This window comes from Stigmatopora nigra, chromosome 5 (genome assembly GCF_051989575.1).
Source record: "Stigmatopora nigra isolate UIUO_SnigA chromosome 5, RoL_Snig_1.1, whole genome shotgun sequence".
NCBI classification, from domain to species: Eukaryota; Metazoa; Chordata; class Actinopteri; order Syngnathiformes; family Syngnathidae; genus Stigmatopora; species Stigmatopora nigra.
The window spans coordinates 6,195,149-6,214,158 of record NC_135512.1 but is presented as its reverse complement, the minus strand read 5'-3'; the positions used below and the strand labels follow the sequence as shown (position 1 = coordinate 6,214,158).

At 39.7% G+C, this 19,010-nt stretch overlaps 2 protein-coding genes across 4 annotated transcripts in view; one reads left to right on the top strand and one right to left on the bottom strand.

Annotated features, from left to right (window-relative positions):
• Positions 1-141: 141 nt before the first annotated feature.
• mydgf (myeloid-derived growth factor) overlaps positions 142-19,010 on the bottom strand; it is a 50,965-nt gene continuing 32,096 nt past the window's right edge. The window contains exons 11-12 of one of the 3 annotated variants that reach the window (XR_013326230.1): positions 421-1,776; positions 142-360 (exon numbers count right to left, since the gene is read on the bottom strand). The gene's annotated coding sequence lies outside the window, so the exon portion shown is untranslated. Of the gene's footprint in view, positions 1,777-19,010 lie in introns of all 3 variants that reach the window. The other 2 variants (XR_013326229.1, XR_013326231.1) reach the window with 2 other exon arrangements.
• Positions 685-18,466, top strand: tnfaip8l1 (tumor necrosis factor, alpha-induced protein 8-like 1). The gene is made up of 3 exons (XM_077716299.1): positions 685-1,087; positions 16,608-16,891; positions 17,643-18,466. The coding sequence occupies exons 2-3, from the start codon at positions 16,620-16,622 to the stop codon at positions 17,929-17,931; spliced, it is 561 nt and encodes a 186-aa protein (XP_077572425.1). The 5' UTR covers positions 685-1,087; positions 16,608-16,619; the 3' UTR covers positions 17,932-18,466.

Here is a 19,010-nt window from a genome sequence, read left to right as displayed (position 1 = left end):
ATTTACCTTTTTATGCACATATGATGACTTTTTGATGTCATTATATCATTCAATATGTAAGTTGGCGGCCCAACGGACGAGTGATGAGTGTGTCGCCCTCTCAGTTCTGGTGTCAAGTGTTCAATACCAGGTGGATCCTCACTATGTGGGGTTTGCATGTTCTCCCCGGCTTGCGTGGGTGTTCCCGGGGTACTCCAGTTTCCTCCTACATCCCAAAAACAAGCAGGATAGGCTGGTTGAATACTCTAAATTGGCTTGATCGTAAATGGCTGTCCATTTCCTTGAGCCCTGCAATTGTCCGTCCACTGATTCACCTGCCTGGTGCCCGTAGTTGAGATAAGCCCCAGCACCCTGACGACCCTTGTGAGGATATGCAGTTCAGAAAATGAATGAATATTTAATGACAAAAAAGTCACTTACCCACTGTCCCTGAAAAAACAATTAAAATGTATAGCATTGGTTTGAGATACGAGCATGATGACAGAGAAAATTCATATCTCGGGTCATCATTGTCTAGAAAAATACTCATGTGGGAGAACCACATAAAAAAATCCACCTCAACCACCCTCCCCTCCAGGTTCCTGCTCATTGTTCCCCTATCCCAGTTTCCTCTGGGAAATTTCCATCTTATGGGACCTCACCTGGACCAGGATAATTACTGGAAACCTCCATGGGGGCAGGGAATCCGCTTGACCGTCAATGGGCCTGATTGGGCCGTACCGGCGATTCCGTTGAGCCGCTATTGGCCAAAAACCACATCAATCTGGGCACATCCAGGTCCCCCCTAAGTTTGAAACTTTTTATTTTTTTAACGCCTAGGCATCGGGTTACAACTAAACAAGCTCTGGCAACCGAGCCCACTCTCGGCCAAAGGGAAGAAAACCGTCCTTGAATAATTTACACATCTGTGCCCGGTTCACGGTTCCAGCGAGAAGCGGAAAAACAAGCACCCGAGACGACACCATCAAGCCGAGACACGAGAGGCAAAAGACGGGCGAACATGCTGTGAAACACCGTTCCCCACCTCGTCCGGAGGGATGACGAGCCGATAACAGTGGCGATAAGTTTAACTTGTTATCCGAGAAAGGTGAGCCCGTCTTGTCGATCGCGTCATGGCCGAGTTACTTTTAACGAAACATTACAATCAACGTAACATTTGAAGGCCTGATTTATGTTAGGGTTGTCAAAAGTCAATCGCTGTCAAAATAAAAGCCACAAGTCAATCAATTTTAACAGCAGGATGTTTTGTTGTTTTTTTGTGACAGGTTTTACTAGTTTTTTTTAAAGCCAAGTGTCACTACATTTAACATTTTTAACTGCGTTTTACTGCAATTTGATGTTAATAATTTGCATTTACACTACATTGCATGTACACTAAAAAGCTATTGTTAGTGAAGTGAATGTGTTGAAAGAGCCAAGTTTCCACACTATTGCATTTGTGTGCCAAACATTTGTTTCACAGAAATGCAGTGGAGCGACCTTTTACTTTGTTAGTGCTGAGGATTTAGTATTTACACTACACTGTTGGATGATGATAAGGTTTGAATTCGTTTTCAGACATACTTTTTTGCTGTGTGAATGCTGAAAGTGAGGCATTGGGATAAAAATATCTTTGTGAAATGAAAACATATTATTGGAGGACTACCAAGAGTTAGGCTTTTACATGAGTACTTTAGTTCCAAAATGTTTGGGGGGTAAAGTATGAAAGTCAAATTAAGAAAATTACCACCATTGTAGTTTAAGGATGTCCAGATCACCATTTTTTTCGTCGGTACCCTGGACAAGAAGACATATATAATTTATAAATTTGGGGTAGTGCATATGAATTATGTTGACATTTTTGCATAAATGAAACAATAATAAAAACAGTTGGTCATCGACTGTGCTGAATTGATCTGTTTTGGTTTTGATTTTCTTAACTTTTTTGCTGTCACTTGACATTTTCTCTGTGATCTATAATTTTTTTTAGCCATATTTATCTATATATACATTTTTTGTACATATATAAGCTCTTCACTACTATGAATGTTAATTGACGTCCATAAAAATGGACTTAAATCAAAGATATCCACATTTTTAAAACCCCAATCTTCTCTATCTTATTACAAAACCAACAAAAATAAAAACAACATACATAATCTATGTGAAGGATAAGCATCATGCATGATTTTGTTCCTTCCAAAAGCATTTTATCTGAACACCACCGATCTTTTGCGTAACGCACTCTGAAGGTATTTTTTGCATCACCAAAAGATTTAAAGCCCTCAAAGAAAGCGTATTTCTTCAAAAGACTCCAAACTGCACATTTGCATGATTTATAAGATTCCTATGATGTGCTGCCACTTGTTTTGTTTTCTAGTCCCCAATCAAATACTTTATTTCTCATTTTGACTTTTGGTTTCTCTGCGTTTAGATGCAATTTCTCCAAAATGGCACTTCCTGGGGCAATACTAAAATTTGATTGGGGCCCATTGCTCAATTTGAATGTGAAATATTTAACAGGTTTGACGATTCTTGATGTATATATTGCCGGGAAAAGGAAGCGCTTGGAGCAGATGTCATTTTTGATTGTTTTCTCGGGAAAGCAGATGCGCGTTTGCGTTGTTCAATAATATTCTTTGCTTTTTAGATCTTGACTTTGAGGGTTGTTTCAACATAAACTGGCATTTCACCGTCAAATAGTTTGCTACAGAGACGCTCCCCTACTTACCAACATTCAACTTACCAACAACGGTACATACGAACATGTCTCCAAATTGTGTTTATGTCGAAAAATGTTCGTAAGTTCGCGCCTTTTGAAAGTGCATGAAAGTGGTGAGGATTGCACGGGTATACAAATTGACTCGTTCGACCGTCAGTACCATTTATAAACAGAAAGATGGAGTAGCAGGACCCAAATATTGAACATTGCACAAAGGTTGCAAATCAATTGAATGATGCCATACAGTGCTACCACATCATTTATGTTGAAAAAAAGAAGAAAACTGCTATCGTCATTAGATAGCTTCTTTCAGTCAGTTTCTAGTAAATCTCTCTTCATCTCTAATGTATGTATACAGTACTGTATGTATTCTCTATTTTCTTAAATGTTTTTTACAGTACAAACCAATGCTGGTTACTTATACAAGCCTTAAACACACAAATGTACTTATATAAACCTTCAATATACTTATATAGGCCTTAAACATAAATTGTAATACAAAATAAAGCACTGAATCAACTTCAACTTATGAGCAAGTGCTCGGAACCTAACTCGTTCGTAAGTAGGGGAGCGTCTGTATTCCACATTTAGACGTATTTAGTATTAAACGAGGGCTTTATGCGTTACGAAAAAGTCTGGTAAAAAGGCTTCCTTCCATTCCTTTGCTAATTTGCCGCGTGGCCGCTAATGCTAAAAGGCTGAGACATATGTTTTGAAAACACTGATATGTTTTGTAACACATTGCAGTGTTTACAATGTAAAGCTTCTTTCCAGAACAAGGCTGGAGTGTGAATGAATGGCTTGAGTGTGTAGCCAGGGGGTCTGGGCAGCATTTCAGCCCACATTATCTCGCTCAGCCTCTGCAGACATGAGCGATGAATGATGACTGAGACTTAACTTCTTGTATTACCTGCATCAGCGATTGAAACGCTGACAAGTTTCACAACCTCCAGACTCTGTTTTTAACGTTAAATGCTACAAGGTGGACCAAAAGAACTCAAATGAATACCTGGAAAAAGTCTCATCTCATCTCTTCTCATTTTCTGAACTGCTTTATCCTCACTAAGTTCGCAGAAAACCCGGAGAAAACCCACACAGGCTTGGCGAGGGATTTAAACATGGGTTTTCCACTGTGAGGTCAACGCGCTAACCACTGGGCCGCCCTACCTTGAAATAGTAATGAAAATATTAGGGTGCTAATTTTAATTTTAAAGAATTGGGGAGGGAACATGACCAAAAATGTGTGGGTTTTCTTTGGGTACTCTGGTTTCCTCCCACATTCCAAAAACATGCATGGTAGGCTGAATGGACACTCTAAATTGCCCCTAGGTAAGGTATGAGTATGAGAGTGACTGGTTACCTGTCTATTCGTGCCCTGTGATTGGCTGGCCACTCTGCCTCTGGCCTGGAGTCATTTGGGATAGGCACCAGCACCCCTGTGACCCTAGTGAGGATAAAGCAGTTCAGAAAATGAAGGAATACAGTTTCAGTTGAATGAATTGACATATTTTAAGTAAAGTTGGGTCGAAATTGCAATAGTGTTTGCAATTGTTGAATTATTTTTAAATGTTATTTTCCAACAAGGATGTCCTGATAGTTGTTTTTTGGTTCAATCAGATTATTATTATTATTATTATTATTTTTTAAAGATCTGTTTTGCCAATGTTATATAATATTTTTTAAATATTTTTGACAATATATAGTAAAAAGAATGCAAAATATAATGTAACCAATCACATTGTTTGTATAAATATTAAATGATGCTCCCTTGCAATCATTAGTTTCCAAAGCGCCCCTCAAAAAAAAATTACATCTTTGTTTTTCAATACCATTTATCGTCTGTAATTAAAGCATAAACAAAGATATTTATAAAGTCTAACCGTCCATACAGCAATACAATACGTGTGTCACTTTCCCATGACTCCACCACACTTTCAAAATGATACCAACATAGTGCAGTTGAGCGGATGTGCCATTAATCTGTTTATTTTAGATTTCATCCATGGCCGCTTTTAATGAGCTTTTTTTTTTTTTTTCTTCTTTATCGATATTAATCCTAGATTTGCGCTTCCTCATCGTCCGGGCTCAGCATCGCCCTGGAAGACCATAAATAACCATGCACAATAATGAGCCATTAAGTCTAAGTAGAAGCCGGTGGTGGTTGGGTCTCCCCTGATTGGTTGGACGTGCTCGAAGGAAAAGGACAATAAAGTCACGGCGGCGTGCCGTCCCCGTGTGGCCGTAACATTAGCGTTAAAAGGTAGATGGTGTGAAAATGCTTTGGTAGTAACATTTGAGCTGGTGTTGTTTGAGCCGAGTGCAATCCAATTTAACGTATTGACAAGACAAGTGGAGGTGTTTGGCTTAGTTTTATCGGCTTGCAAAGTTCAGCAGCTGGCCTGCAGTTTCCCTGGAAACACAAAACACTCCCTTAAACAAGGGCTTGGCTATTGTTTAGAACTTGACGAGCAAGCCTTATGTTCAAACAGAACTTTTTCAAACAATGTTCTACTGTTTTTGGTCGAACTGACGTTGGTTTCATGCATTTAAACAAGTTATTTGAGATTCCAAGCCATCCCAAATAAGCATTTTTTAAATGTTTGCAATTGAAAATTCTCATATTTCATTCTAGACTGGCATGGAAACAGCTGTTTTTACACAAAGTGTTTCTGGTTTAAACCGGCGTGACCCCGGTTTTCTACTTTTTTGGCCGAACTGACTTTGATTTCATCCATTTATTACTTGAGATTCCAAGCCATCCCAAATAAGCATTTTTGAAATGTTTGTAATTGAAAATTCTCATATTACATTACCAGACGAGCATGGCTATTTTCCAATGGCTGTTTTCACACAAAGCGCTTCTGGTTTAAACCATCATACACAGCTGTGTATAATAACAAAATTGGTGATGCTACTCCACAAAGTGCGTTTTACCAGTAAAAACATAAATAAGAAATATAAAAGTCACATACCGGCAAGGTCAATTCTAAAACATTGCTCAATTTAAGATGTAATCTTCAACTAAAATATTGCACAATCTAAAATTTAATCTTGAATTTAATCTGAACATTATTTTTCCTGTCTACGCAATGTGCAATATCTTACAATATTCTATTATCTTGCCTTAACGTGCCTTTTTTTAAGTGACTGTGTTTTATTGGCAAACAAGCACTTTGTGGAGTAGCACCACTAATTTCGTTATACGCCATTGTTTTATAATGGCAATAAAGGCAGTCTGACTTTAACTTTTGATACCTATATTGCACCAAAACCCCTCAAATGCATCATTACTTCCAATAATTACCGTACAAGTAGCATTATAAAATAGCACGTATATCTCGACAACATTCTTTAAATTACCGCTCGGCACGTAGTACGAATTTTACAGGACGAAAATGCTTTTAACGGCTGTTTTTTGGCAAGTCCTGAAAATACGGTATTAGGAATAAAGCCATTTTCTTTAGCCCGTAAAAAATCCACCAGCTTTTGCTTGGATTTCTTTGTCCGTGCCAAGAGTACGTACCATACTATCACAAGCTTAAACACAAAAAAAAGATCAACTACCGACACTGAAAGAAATGAATAAACTCTATGAATCCAGTAATAATCACAGTCTACTTGTTTTGACTGGTGCTCGCCCACTACTTCTCGGGGGAGCCGTTAAAAAAGCCCGATTCTGGTGTAGCGCCCCTGTTTTAAATCAGAAGCGTGGATGAAAGCATCTTTCAACGCATTTTTCAGTTCGTCTAATCATGTTTCGTTTCTGATAAAGTTCCCGCCAGGCAAACAGACAGTTATCACTTTGACGGGGATTTGTTTGCTATCCCAACGTAGCGACGCATGCTATCTTCATTAAGAACGCGAACTGTGTTCGGAGTCATCAGTTTTTGAAGCTGTGACAAGATATACTCGCAATATTTCACGGTTGTGTTATCGCCCGTTTGTTGCCTTTTTTTATACGAGGCCGAACGAGGACGTGAATAATTATCAGTCAATCTTTTTTTGTAATAATAATTTCCGATGGTGGTGAATAACAAACAAATAGTGTTTTTTACTCAATGAAATCTTTCTTGCGGGAAGAAGTGATATTCCAAGCGTCATCTGAAGAAATAAACATTTACTGCCTTGTTAAAAGAAGAGAAAAATGGCGGTAGTCAAAGCAGTGGAGCTCGAGGCTTTTTTGAGTAGACCCTCGTGTTAAAAACTAAAAGCTAACATTAAGGAAATAAGATATGGCGGCATGATAATTCTCCCGCAGGTCGTATGTGGACAGTCAAGTTGCATTAAAAGCTCTTGTTGGTTTAATTGGATAATTTAGGGCGTTTTATGGATGAAGATTGACGTGATTATAGAATATTTTGGACTGTTGGCTTTATCATGATGATCAGAAATGAGCATTCCAATTGGGAATCCAATTGGTTATGAAGAACTGGAAATTCATCTGTACGCAAAACATTTATATAACAACTAGCAGTGTAATAGCTATAAAGATGGATTAAAATTGATCAAAATAACAATTAGCATCATCATCTTTTAGATATATATTCTGTTAAAAAGCATGTTTGTTTATTAAAATGCAATCTAAATAGTTTCAGAAGAAACGCCCAAAAACTGAAATTCATTTTTCATTGATTTAAGTGACATCATCCTATTAATTTTTTTTTTTTTAAATAGTAGCATCATCAAAATGGCTAAATTACCCCACTCGTCGTTACTCAGCAAAACTATGTCCTGATAACGTAAAACAAAACAAAAAAACATGGCGTTCTATTAACCAACTTGACAAACTCAGTTGTGTGAACTGGAGGTGAGTTCAAATTAGTCATTCTAAAGTGGCATGCATCTGCAGTGGCCTTAATTAAAATGTCTTTGGCCCAGACACCAGTCATTACTCCAGCTCCCGTATGAATTCAATTAAACGGAGGGCTGCTACTTTTTCTTATTATAATGTAAACAACCCGTGATGTATATAGTTGCAACCCGCCTGTCCAAGAAGGCAAAAAATATACCATATTTGTTTTGGTTTTCAGCAAAACCAGCCCCAGAGAGTGGCTTTTTTTAATGCCAAAACAAATGTTGACGTTTGTTGTTTTGACACCCGACCGTTGGAGCTTATTAAAATGCAAGCGTGGTGATTACTGATGTCCCAACATTGTTTTTTTTTAAGATGGCCGCCCCTGTCGTCTGGTGTGTGCGCTCAAGCTTAGATCTTTACATCAACCTGTTGCAGACCTCCCTGACTTGCCCTTGGGTCTATTTTGGTCTAAATCGCCTGGCTGAATTATTCATCAGTGAGCCATTATATATGCCTTTGTTTTAATTATTAATCCTTCACGGGAATGGGGCAGATGGCAAAAAAAAAAAGGGAAAGAGGTCTAAATGGAGAGGCCGTCACTTCCATGGAAGACTTGATGAAGCGCGTGGGAAGATAAAGAAAGCGCCACCTTAAAGCTGCATGCAAATGACGCCATGTGTGAGCGCTTTTCAAGACATTTCAGTGTCATACCTGTCAACTTATACGTTTTTGTTGTTGTTTAAGTTTCTGGATCATTTCAAATTGTGTATGTCGTATAGCCGCTTTTGTATGGGGAAAAATGCTTAAAAAATGATTTTTTTTTTGTAAAATGTTGCGCTTCTTCACTATTACAGTAATCCCTCAATTATCGTGGTTAATGTAGATCAGACATGGCCGCGATAAATGAAAAAAACGCAAAGTAAGGTCACCCCTATTTAAAAGAAAACATACAAATAAATAAATTGGGATTTTTACATTATGTACTTAAAAAATGGGGATTTTCACTTTTTTATGAATTTTAAAAGATATAAATATTTTTTTTACTTCAGTGCTGAGTTCTAGTAGCAAGTGGAAATGTAATGAATAAATAAAAATTCCCCTAGAAAAAAACACAATAGTGAAACTGCGATAGTTGAAGCTGCGATATTCGAGGGATTATTGTATAAATATAGCATGTCAGCAAGCAATGTACCCAGACAGTCAAGCTGTCAGCGTCATACAGTGACATCTACAGAATCTTGAATTAAGTGCACCGTCTGATTGAGCACCCAGTCCACTCTGCACAAAATTTCCGACTTTTAAGTGCGCCCTGCGAGTAAATATGTATGAAATAATATTGTTCGGTTTATTATCCCTTAATAAGGGGAATTGCATTCATTAATAAGGGGAGCAATTGGCCGGAGTTGACAGGTATTTTTCGTCACGGCGGCTTACGCAACGCTTAAAAACGGGGCGTCCGTGACAAAGTTGAGATGAAATTTCAGCCCGCTGTCGTCCACTGTCGACGGCGCTGGCCAAGACAAAGCACGGATGCACCTTTTATGCAACTGGCACAAAAGTCTATTGTTTCATCGCCGAGCGGCGGGGGGATTATGTCATGCGGTCGGGGGGGCCGGGGCGGAAGCTGGCGGACGGGAGTTTTCTCAATCAGGATTTCTGGCTTCAACTTTAATCACCATCAAACATTGGAGCTCAACTTGGGCGCTCCTAATCGTTGTATTTTATCCCTGCGGATCAATGGGATCCTTCCATTTGAATTCAAAGTTTAACCCAGTTTTTCTGGGTTCAATGGAGCTACCATCACATCCAAATGCTCATTTTTCATCGCATTCAAGCAACTAAGTCAATGGGAATTCTTTGATATCATTAAAGCAACCCACATAGGGTATCCTGGAATATTTCCCAACGTTTCAACTTCAAAATGGGGGAGATAGATAAACTCCAAAATTCACAGTTCTGCCAAATACATATTTTTGTGGTTGTATGTTTTTGACAAAAAAGCACCTATCTGTCTTAAGCGTAACACATTGAAATTCCTCATTTACTTTACATTACCACTGATGAACACCCAGAAATTTTACAGACTTTTGACATTAATTTATCAAAAATCTCATTTATGGAGCATCAAAAACTAAAAAAAAACCCTAAGGCCCCTGAACCAACAAGAAGCGATCTCAAATGCTGCAAAAAAATCAACAAGTGATCCCAAACACCCCCAAAATCAATTTGTGATCTCAAATGCTTGCAAAAGTCAACAAGAAGTGATCCCAAATCCCCCCAAAATCAAACATAGTGACCCATAAACCCCCCTAAACCAACAGTAAGAACACCAAACTCAACAAGAATTGATCCCAAATGCCCCTTAAACCAAAAGTAAGAAGTTTACAACCAGGATATAAACATGACTTCGCAATGGACAATGTAATTTCTTGTCATAATTATCACTTCTTTATGTAATTTGCCAAGCTCACTGGATGCGTCAGTAAATAAATGCACATGCTTGCGTGTCCAGGAAATGAAAAATCAATCCTCAATTAAGCAATTTAAAGAGAATAGGCTTGATTTCCTGTTTTTTAATGCCAGTACGCGCCTGTTAAGCACAATAATTTTGCCTCCGAGGTATCGTGCCACGTTGTGGATGTAACTCCGTCACCCCTTGTGTTGATATTTTGACAGCAAATGAGTCAACACTCCTTTACGATTAATAATGAATTCCACATAATCAGCATTTTTTTTGGGCTTCATTAATGTTATTAGGCCTTTTTCCTATTAAGAAATCATCATCTTGTTGTCAGGCTGTTTGATTATTTCCTCGTGGCCCTTTTGCGGCATTTCCCCGAGGGTTTTGATATTTTAATACGACCATCTACATGCAAATAATAATGTGTCTCGGCTGCCCGGACAAAAGGCGGCCTTGATTGTTGTGATTTTTTTGCATCGTTAGAGCTCCTTCACATTGTTTCCTAATCTTTTTGAAAAGATGCTGAACAAAGGAGAAGCGATTTTTATTTTGATACAGCGGAGGTTGAAAAGAAATAAGATTTAAGTTGACCTTAATATGCCAGAGTCATCCGTTAGCGAGGAAAAAAAAAAGGCTCGCCGTCAGCAGCTGGTTATCGGCTTGTTTGTGTTTACGGAGCGCATCATTCGGAAATGATTTACGACTCTTGAGGATGTTTTAGCAGTAAATCCTCATAAACACATTATTCCCAGCTTCAAGGACTGATGTCTCTTTCAGGGTCACGGCACCCCCACGGTCCACGTGACTAGACCCCCCCGCAGAGCGAGCCAGTTGTGACATTTTGAGCTAGCGCAGACATAGGCAAACTACGGCCCGCGGGCCACATTCGGCCCACCACGCCATTTAATCCGGCCCGCCGACGTTGTCCAAATGTTTTTTTTTCCAAGATGGCGCCGTCACACGGAAGCTAGTGGCAGTAGATTTGTCCACTCTTATTAGTTTTTCGTGTTTCACAGCCCCCTATCTTTTTTTAAATGACATTTTAATATTTCTTAATACATTCCTTTTTAATTGACTTTGTACTTTATACTTTTTACTTTAATGATGAGTATGTTAATAATTTAGTCCTTTTTTTCTGTTCATGTTTCATATGTACTGTTAACGGATGCACTTTTTTATATGTATCCTACCTTATGCTGACCCGGCCCATCTGTCTAATTTTTTAAGTCAATGTGGCCCGCGGGCCGTAGTATGCCCACCCTTTGGCCTAGCGTCAAGCAAATGGCTTTGAACAGAAAGCGTCACAGAAAGTCGTTCAGTGTTTGTCGAAGCAAAACAGGAGAGAAACATTACTCATTGATTTTTGTCCTTAATCCGTTTTCGAGCGTCCGTGGCATCGATTCTGAGAATTTCTGCCCCTTTTGTCGCCTCTCACGCTTCTGCGGCGCTCTGATCGACAAGCAAGTGTGACTGATACTCGCAGAAAATGCTTGTTCGTATTTACACTCCGTTTTTTTTTTTCCTCGGTGCTGTTTTTGGCACTTCTGCCCATGTTTTTTTTTTTTTATCCTAGTCTTGCCTCACTTGACCGGTAAGCCCAGCTTTTCTCACAACCGTGAGCGGGCACCTGCATGAGTGCTGCGACCCGATTTGCTATCGCAAGACATCCGTTCCCACGTGGTGCAGGTCAAGTATCGCTCCCATGAGTCATGTTTTCTGAGCTATTCTTCTACCGTCTACATCAGTGTTTCCCTACCACGGAAATTGCATGAACCCAAAAAGGCTACCGGCCCTCTCTGCTGCTACTGATTAGGTGATAGGACATTTTTAGGAAGATCTAGGCAAGGAAGATGATCTTTAAAACTGAGGGACTGTGCGGTAACCTTATTCTTAGTCTGCAGAAGGTTCCCATCTTGTGGACTTTCTGTGTGTGGCTCTAGCTTTTTGACCAAGGTCTACATTGTCTTCTGTGTCTTGTGTCTGTCTTGCTACTGCAACCAGGAAAATTCCCGAATACGAAATAAAGTTCTAACTTAACATGAATAGGTTTGCTGAAACTATGCTCAACTCAATTGTGATTTACAAGACGAATTACAAAGTTCAGAAGCATTGTTTAAAAAAAAAAACCCAACAACTAATACATAACACTGACTGTAAACAAAGATACTCAATCAAGACTGCACTGCCCTCCTTTCTTTTACAGACACCAAGTGGAAATCCAGAAAATAGGTTTTGGGAAAACAACACTGATAATGGATGTACCGTAGAGTCATCGTGGGAATACTTTTGAGATCTTATTGTGACAAAGTGGATATCCACTATAGAGAAGAGACTACAGGGACAACGAGGGAGCAGTGAAGACAAATTGGAAATGCTGTGGGGATATTGTGGACGTTGCGTCAGGGTTCTTATATAGTCCAGAGAGGAAAAGATGTCTGAATTTGGCCTTAAAGGCCCTATAGTCGCAATGCGTAGTCACAGGGAAAGAGACTCTTTCTAAAGGCTTTTCATCATTCCGAGTCCTTGCCCCATGGGGACTTTTACCCCCCAGGAAGTCTTCATTTTTCTAGCCATAGGGCGATAGAGAGTGGAACGAGAGCCATATTGAATGCTGTTCCATTTGGGAAAGATGGAAGGTGACATATAACAACAACTCTTGCGATGAAAGCGCCTCACTTCCTTCCTCCTCTTTTCTCTTTTGGTTCATCACCGAGCTGTTTAGAGTTGACAACAGTCCCCGGCGAGGCGGCGTTAAGCGGTGCGACGTGAATCTTGAGAGACAAACTTGTGCAAACACGATCCGTTATCGCGCTTGGCAACGCAGCCATTCATCCGTCGGGAAGGCATGCGGAGATAAGCTACTTCTTCTTTCGTCCGAGTGCGGCAAATGGCGACTCGGCCGTTGCGATTAAATAGCGGCAGAGTTATCGCACCTAATGAAAGCAAATACGGTGTTTTAGTTTTTTTTTTTGTTGAGATCGCTAGCTTCCTTCTTGTTATCTGTTTCGCACACATTGCGTCAGTGCAGGATTTCCTGTAACAAGTGCGGCTTGATGATCTTGAAGCAAAGATTTTGAGCGGGAGACTGTATCTAACGAACCTAGGTTTCCCCCACGCTGGCTTGGAATTGCCATGTAACACCTGACCCCGCCCCCACTCTCCCATAAGAGCTCGTTCTCCGGGGCTATCGGCCCCCTCTTCCTCCCCTTGCGTCTTTCTCCCTGGGAAGCATCCTGCTGACACTCTCCAAGGAGTCCAATTGATATTCTTGGAGAGGCATTGCGATGAGAGAGGGAGGGGTGGAGGGATAAAAGTTATACCCAAGCTTTTACTAAGCAAAAACACTCATGTCGGGTGCAATATCGGCTCCAAAAATGCGAGGTGTTTCCCATCATTGAAAGTGTCGGCCAATTGCTCCTCTTATTAATGATTGCAATTCCCCCTAAGAAAGCCTACAAATGCAACGCGGCACATATTTAGCCACATAGGGCGCACTTAAAAGTCTATAATTTTGCCCAAAGTGGACGTAGCACTTTTTTATGCAATAATTCAAGATTCTGTAGTTGTAATTTCATTGGCACAGTAGCAAGTGGGTGAGAATGCAGTACAAGAAAGGCATTTTAGACATAAATAGATAGTTAAGTAAATTAATAAATAAATACATTAATAAATATAAGTAAATAATAAATAAATAAGCATGTTGCTGATATGTATATGTATATGTATATGTATATGTATATGTATATGTATATGTATATGTATATGTATATGTATATGTATATGTATATGTATATGTATATGTATAAGTGTAAATATACTTAAAATGGGTAAAACGAGTCAGTTTTGCAAGAAAAAAATGTCCTTAAAAAATCCTGTCCAAAAATGTTTGAAATGATCAAAAAAATCATATAAAATACAGGAAAAACATATAAGTTGACAAGAATGACATCCGCGTAAGGGATCATCATCGTCTATGAGTCTATGATCCAATTGTTGTTTGACTGCGCCTGCCATCCACAAAATAACGTTTAAAATGCCAGGGCTGTATCAGGCATATCAGATTGTAGCCTGTTCTACATCTCGGGCCCCAGGAGGCCGGCCCGTGTTTCTTTGCCGCTCATCTTTGTCGTAGCACGCAACGCCGCATGTCAAGACTTTGCTGGATTTCTTGCTTGGAGGGAGACGCTGTCACAATGGTGTTTGGATTTTTGCTCATAGACAACGTTGCAGACGCTAGAGCCTTGAGCCCATAGGCTTATCCAGTGATAGACTGACTTAATTGTGTTTAACAATTGACCTTGTGATTGATTGGATTTCATATTATGGGAAGCGGCTATTGGCGATTTCACGGCCTTTGTGTGTAAAAATACTGTGAACATTGAAAGCAATTTGTGAGACAAATATGTTGAGGGACTCGTAAATTAAAATATTCCACTGTTTTCCTACTATTGCCGACGTAGAGTCGTGAGCGAGATTGAATATTTGCAAATTGTTCGTAATATCATCCCGTGCAAAATGGTCAACTTATCTTAATAATAGGAAACACTGACATATTGGAGGATCTTATAAAGTTCAGGCTGTATTTTATCGTGCAAGAATTTTAGTTCGTCATTAGATTTGTTGTTTCCAAGATATTAGTGACGTTGGACTATTCAGAAAAAAATCGTAAAAAGTATTGTAAAATATCTACTGTTTAGTTTTAATCCCCAACAGTGTTACAATCAAGTTGAATAGGTTTTTCGTTTATTTGTTCAAACTCAAAAATCACATCTAACATGTTGAACATTTTTTTCATGAAAAACACATCAAGGTCTCAAATATTAAGCCTGCAAATGGAAAAACAGCCATTGGGAAAAAGTCAGGTCAGTATCATGGCAAGGACATCGGTTTGATTTAACCGTGACCTTTAAATAATTTCACCGACGTTATAAAGTCGGCGGTCGTCAGCATGGGCAGCGCAAATGTAAAAGACAGTTTTTCTTTCTTTTGCGGCCATCTAAAGCGGCTGCTTTCGACTTGCACCTACAGTGTATTTCTCCCATCTCTCCACCTTTTTTATTCATTCTCTTTGTGCTGACATTGAAAAGCCCTTCAGGGGAAAAAAAAGCTTTTTGGTTGCCTATTTATTTTCGTGTACTACCCTCGGAGATCTGTGCGGGTTATAGAGGCAGTTCAGAGGAAAACAGATTCATTTTATTTTCCACAAACAGAATGTACCAACCTGAAGGGATGACCCGCACAATGTTTTTTTTTTGAGTCACAGCTGCCAAGATGATGAGGGCTGCAGACTCATTTGATTTGGGAGATGGAACCGGAGGATGGGCAAACATACTGACCCTCCATATTCTCCAGCTTGGCTATTTTAAGGGGTGTCGAAGCGCCGTCCATAAATCAAAGGGCGGAGAATTGAGTGACACTTTTTAGTTTCCCGCCAACATGGGCGCCTTTTTGCGAGGGGATGTTGGCGGTGTGTCGAGGAGATGAGATGTCCACATGCATTATGATTCTTTCTTGGCTAACTAGCTGCTAGGCTACAAGCCAGAAGGTGGCGAGGTCTCATTTGAAAGCTGTCAGCGCTCATTATCTTATGAAGACAAAAGATCTCGCTCGGGCACTTTACGCAGCTCGTTATTTGCATCGGCCTCACGCGTCGTGCTACTCCAGACTTGTAGTATCTAGAGCTTGGTGTATTTCTTTTTTCATGGTGGCAATTGGATGACTTTTTCTTGAGAGAAATGGTCATTGGCTGCCATTGAAAGTGATGGAACTGGGAGGGCACACAATGTAACCTTTATTTGACTTCAACCTGAAAAAATGTAGCTTTTTCAATTCCATGCTTAATATTCAAGGCCTTGATGTTGTTTTCATAAAAAATATATATATTACATATAGAGAATTTTAAAGATGCTATAAAAACAAAAACAAAAAACTTGATTGTAACACTGCTGAGAATTTAGACAATACGCTGTGTTTAGCAGATATTTTTTTTGTATATAGTCAATAGTCAATATAATACCTTGGAAACAATAAAAACTAATGACTGATTGAGGCAACCCCCAAAAGTCAACCATCAATCCATGACCTTATATTGACTCTCCTCATGGTTCACATCTAGGCTATCCACTGTATCTAGCAACAAAATTACCCAGATAAAAAAGTATCTTTATCAATTGCGACTTAATGGCTCTCCTAAAACATCTCTACATTGGCAATCAATATTTATGACCAGAGAAATCCCTTAAATGCTCTAAAATGACTCTGAAATGCTCTAAAATGACTCTGAAATGCCCTAAAATCAACATAGTGACCTGAATTTAGCCTAAAGTGATGCTGAGATCAACTGCAAGTTAGAAAAACATCACCATTAAGAAATATCATATTCCTATTTTTGCTAATATACTGCAATGTCTGTCTTGTCTCTGCCGCAAAAAGACAAGGTTGAGCAAAAAGCTAGCGTTCGTAGTCGCCTGTTTTAAAAAAAAAATGCAATTCATTGTCCAAGGCTGGATTTGCTTTTTGATTAAAGCAAAGGATAAACTCTTGGAAAATATGTCTTCCATATAAAATCACAGAATTATTTTCTTGTGAATTTCCAGACATACCTTCAAAAATACTCGAACCTTCACTCTGTGTTTTTCTTTCTTTTCCAGAGTTGATTGACCATGGACTCCTTCAGCACAAAGAGCTTAGCCCTGCAAGCTCAAAAGAAGCTGATGAGCAAAATGGCCAGCAAGAGCATGGCCAACCTCTTTATCGACGATACCAGCAGCGAGATTCTGGACGAGCTCTACCGGGTCACCAAGGAGTACACCCGCAACCGCAAAGAGTCCCAGAAAATAATCAAGAACCTCATCAAGATGGTGGTCAAGTTGGGGGTGCTCTACAGGAACAACCAGTTCAATAGCGAGGAACTGATTCTCGTGGAGAACTTCAAGTGAGCACCATTGCTGAGTATTTGTCACTATAAAAAAATGACTAAATCAAGGGTATGGATTATATGCACACAAATTAGACTTGACATGCACAAAACTGCAAGGTGACAAAGACCAAACGGCATAATGCAAGACAATGCTATTTCAAAATAGAGACAGATAAACTTGCTATACGGGAGTAGCCTTGTTACATGTCTTCGTAGTGTTTACATTGTCAGCAAATCCCAATAGTATCAAAATCAGCCTCCATACCTGCGTAATGTGTATCTCATGCTATTATTGCACCCTGAGACTTGGTGAAAAGTAGACCGCGACAGACACACTTCCTGGTTGTACTGCTCACTTGACTTGCTTTTTTAATTCATCTATCCTTTCGATTCATAGAGTATCTCAGAAATACCACATATAATTATTTTTCCCCTCAAAGTAACAGATTTGTACTCCCTATTTAAAACCATGAATATGGAGGTGAAAATTTTGAATCAGGGGGCGTCTTATAGGACAGAAATTATCAAATTCAACGATTTTAAGATCATTTTAAAGGTGCGGCTTATACGCGGAGACGACTAATATGCGAGAAAATCCGGTTAAAAATGAATGTCATTGGCAAAGGCCGAGGCAAACTTGTATTTTCTGGCATGGGCGCAATTCCCGTCCGATTCGGAAAAGAATGAGGCAGCATTTTCTATTTATAATCTAGCGATGTGCATGTCAAGATTGCAGACTGACAGTCCCTCCCTGTGCATCACACAGGAAGAAAGTCCACACTCTGGCCATGACGGCGGTCAGTTTCCACCAAATCGACTTCACCTTTGACCGGCGCGTCATGAGCGCCCTGTTGAACGACTGCCGCGAACTGCTTCACCAGGCCATCAAACGTCACCTGACGGCCAAGAGCCACTCGCGGGTCAACCACGTCTTCAATCACTTTGCCGACTGCGACTTCCTGGCCGCTCTCTACGGGCCGTCCGAGGCTTACCGCGCTCACTTGCAGAGGATCTGCAACGGCCTCAACAAGATGCTGGACGAGGGCAACCTTTGACCTCGGCTCCCGACTTCCAGCTGACAATCAAACTTTTTTGTTTTTTCTTATTTTCCACGTATTTAGTGGGTTTTCGCGTGCCTTTCCGACATAACACTGAAGTTCTCCTTATTTTTTCCTACTTTGTCCAAAGTCGTTTTTTAGGTCTTTTGTCCCAAAGCAAACAAAGGCTATACAAGTGAATGTAAAACAAGAGTATTGGCGTGACTGATTTGAAGGGCGCAATGCTCGCAGTGAATCCCTCAACTGGCGCTTTTATCCCTTGTAAACAATCCTTTGGGGAGGAAAGAAACGCCTTTTTTTACCATTTTCAAATACCCGAGTCATAAAAGCTCCTTTTTTTTTTTTCAAACGACTATTGCACTCGAGATTGAATAAGCGCTGTACTGTACTTTTTTCCTGCAATAATGCAAGTATGTGAACCAGAGCAGATTAATCCTGCTTAGTCCAAATTTTAAACATGTAAACATCTTAGCTTTTGTAGCCAAGCCTGGCTTTTTGTTTCATAGTCATCAATAAATCCGCTTTTAGTTTAGGTTTTTTTTATTTTTACTCAATCTGCTTGCTAGCCACTGCAAAAAAAGTATTTGGGTAAAGTGTGTGTATTGTCACAGACTTCACGATGACGCCATCTTTGTTTATACAGCACGTATTCGCGATGGAAAAAAAAACGCCTTAACACGATAACTGATAGAAAAGTTTAGATAATTCCTGAATCTCAAATGGAAATAAAGATAATACTGTTTTTTTTAAACTGTTCACTGCAATTTGACGCCAAGTTCTGAAAAAAAGTAGTTATAGGGCATACACCATTTGAAATGATCAAATACAAAGAATAAGTTGACAGGTAATGTCAGCCACTGGGTTAAATGATAAAGGACTAATGTAGTCAAGGCTTGTTTGTCATTCACAAAGGAGATAGGGCTATTCCATAATACCAGGCTGTTGTTTTTCCGTCGGCCGAGCCCATCCGTGAGATTACTCTGCGCCTCGGCCTAATTTCGTATTCCGCTAGTGACTGAGTGAGTGTGCGTACGTGAGTGCGTGTGTGTGTGTGTGTGTGTGTGTGTGTGTGTGTG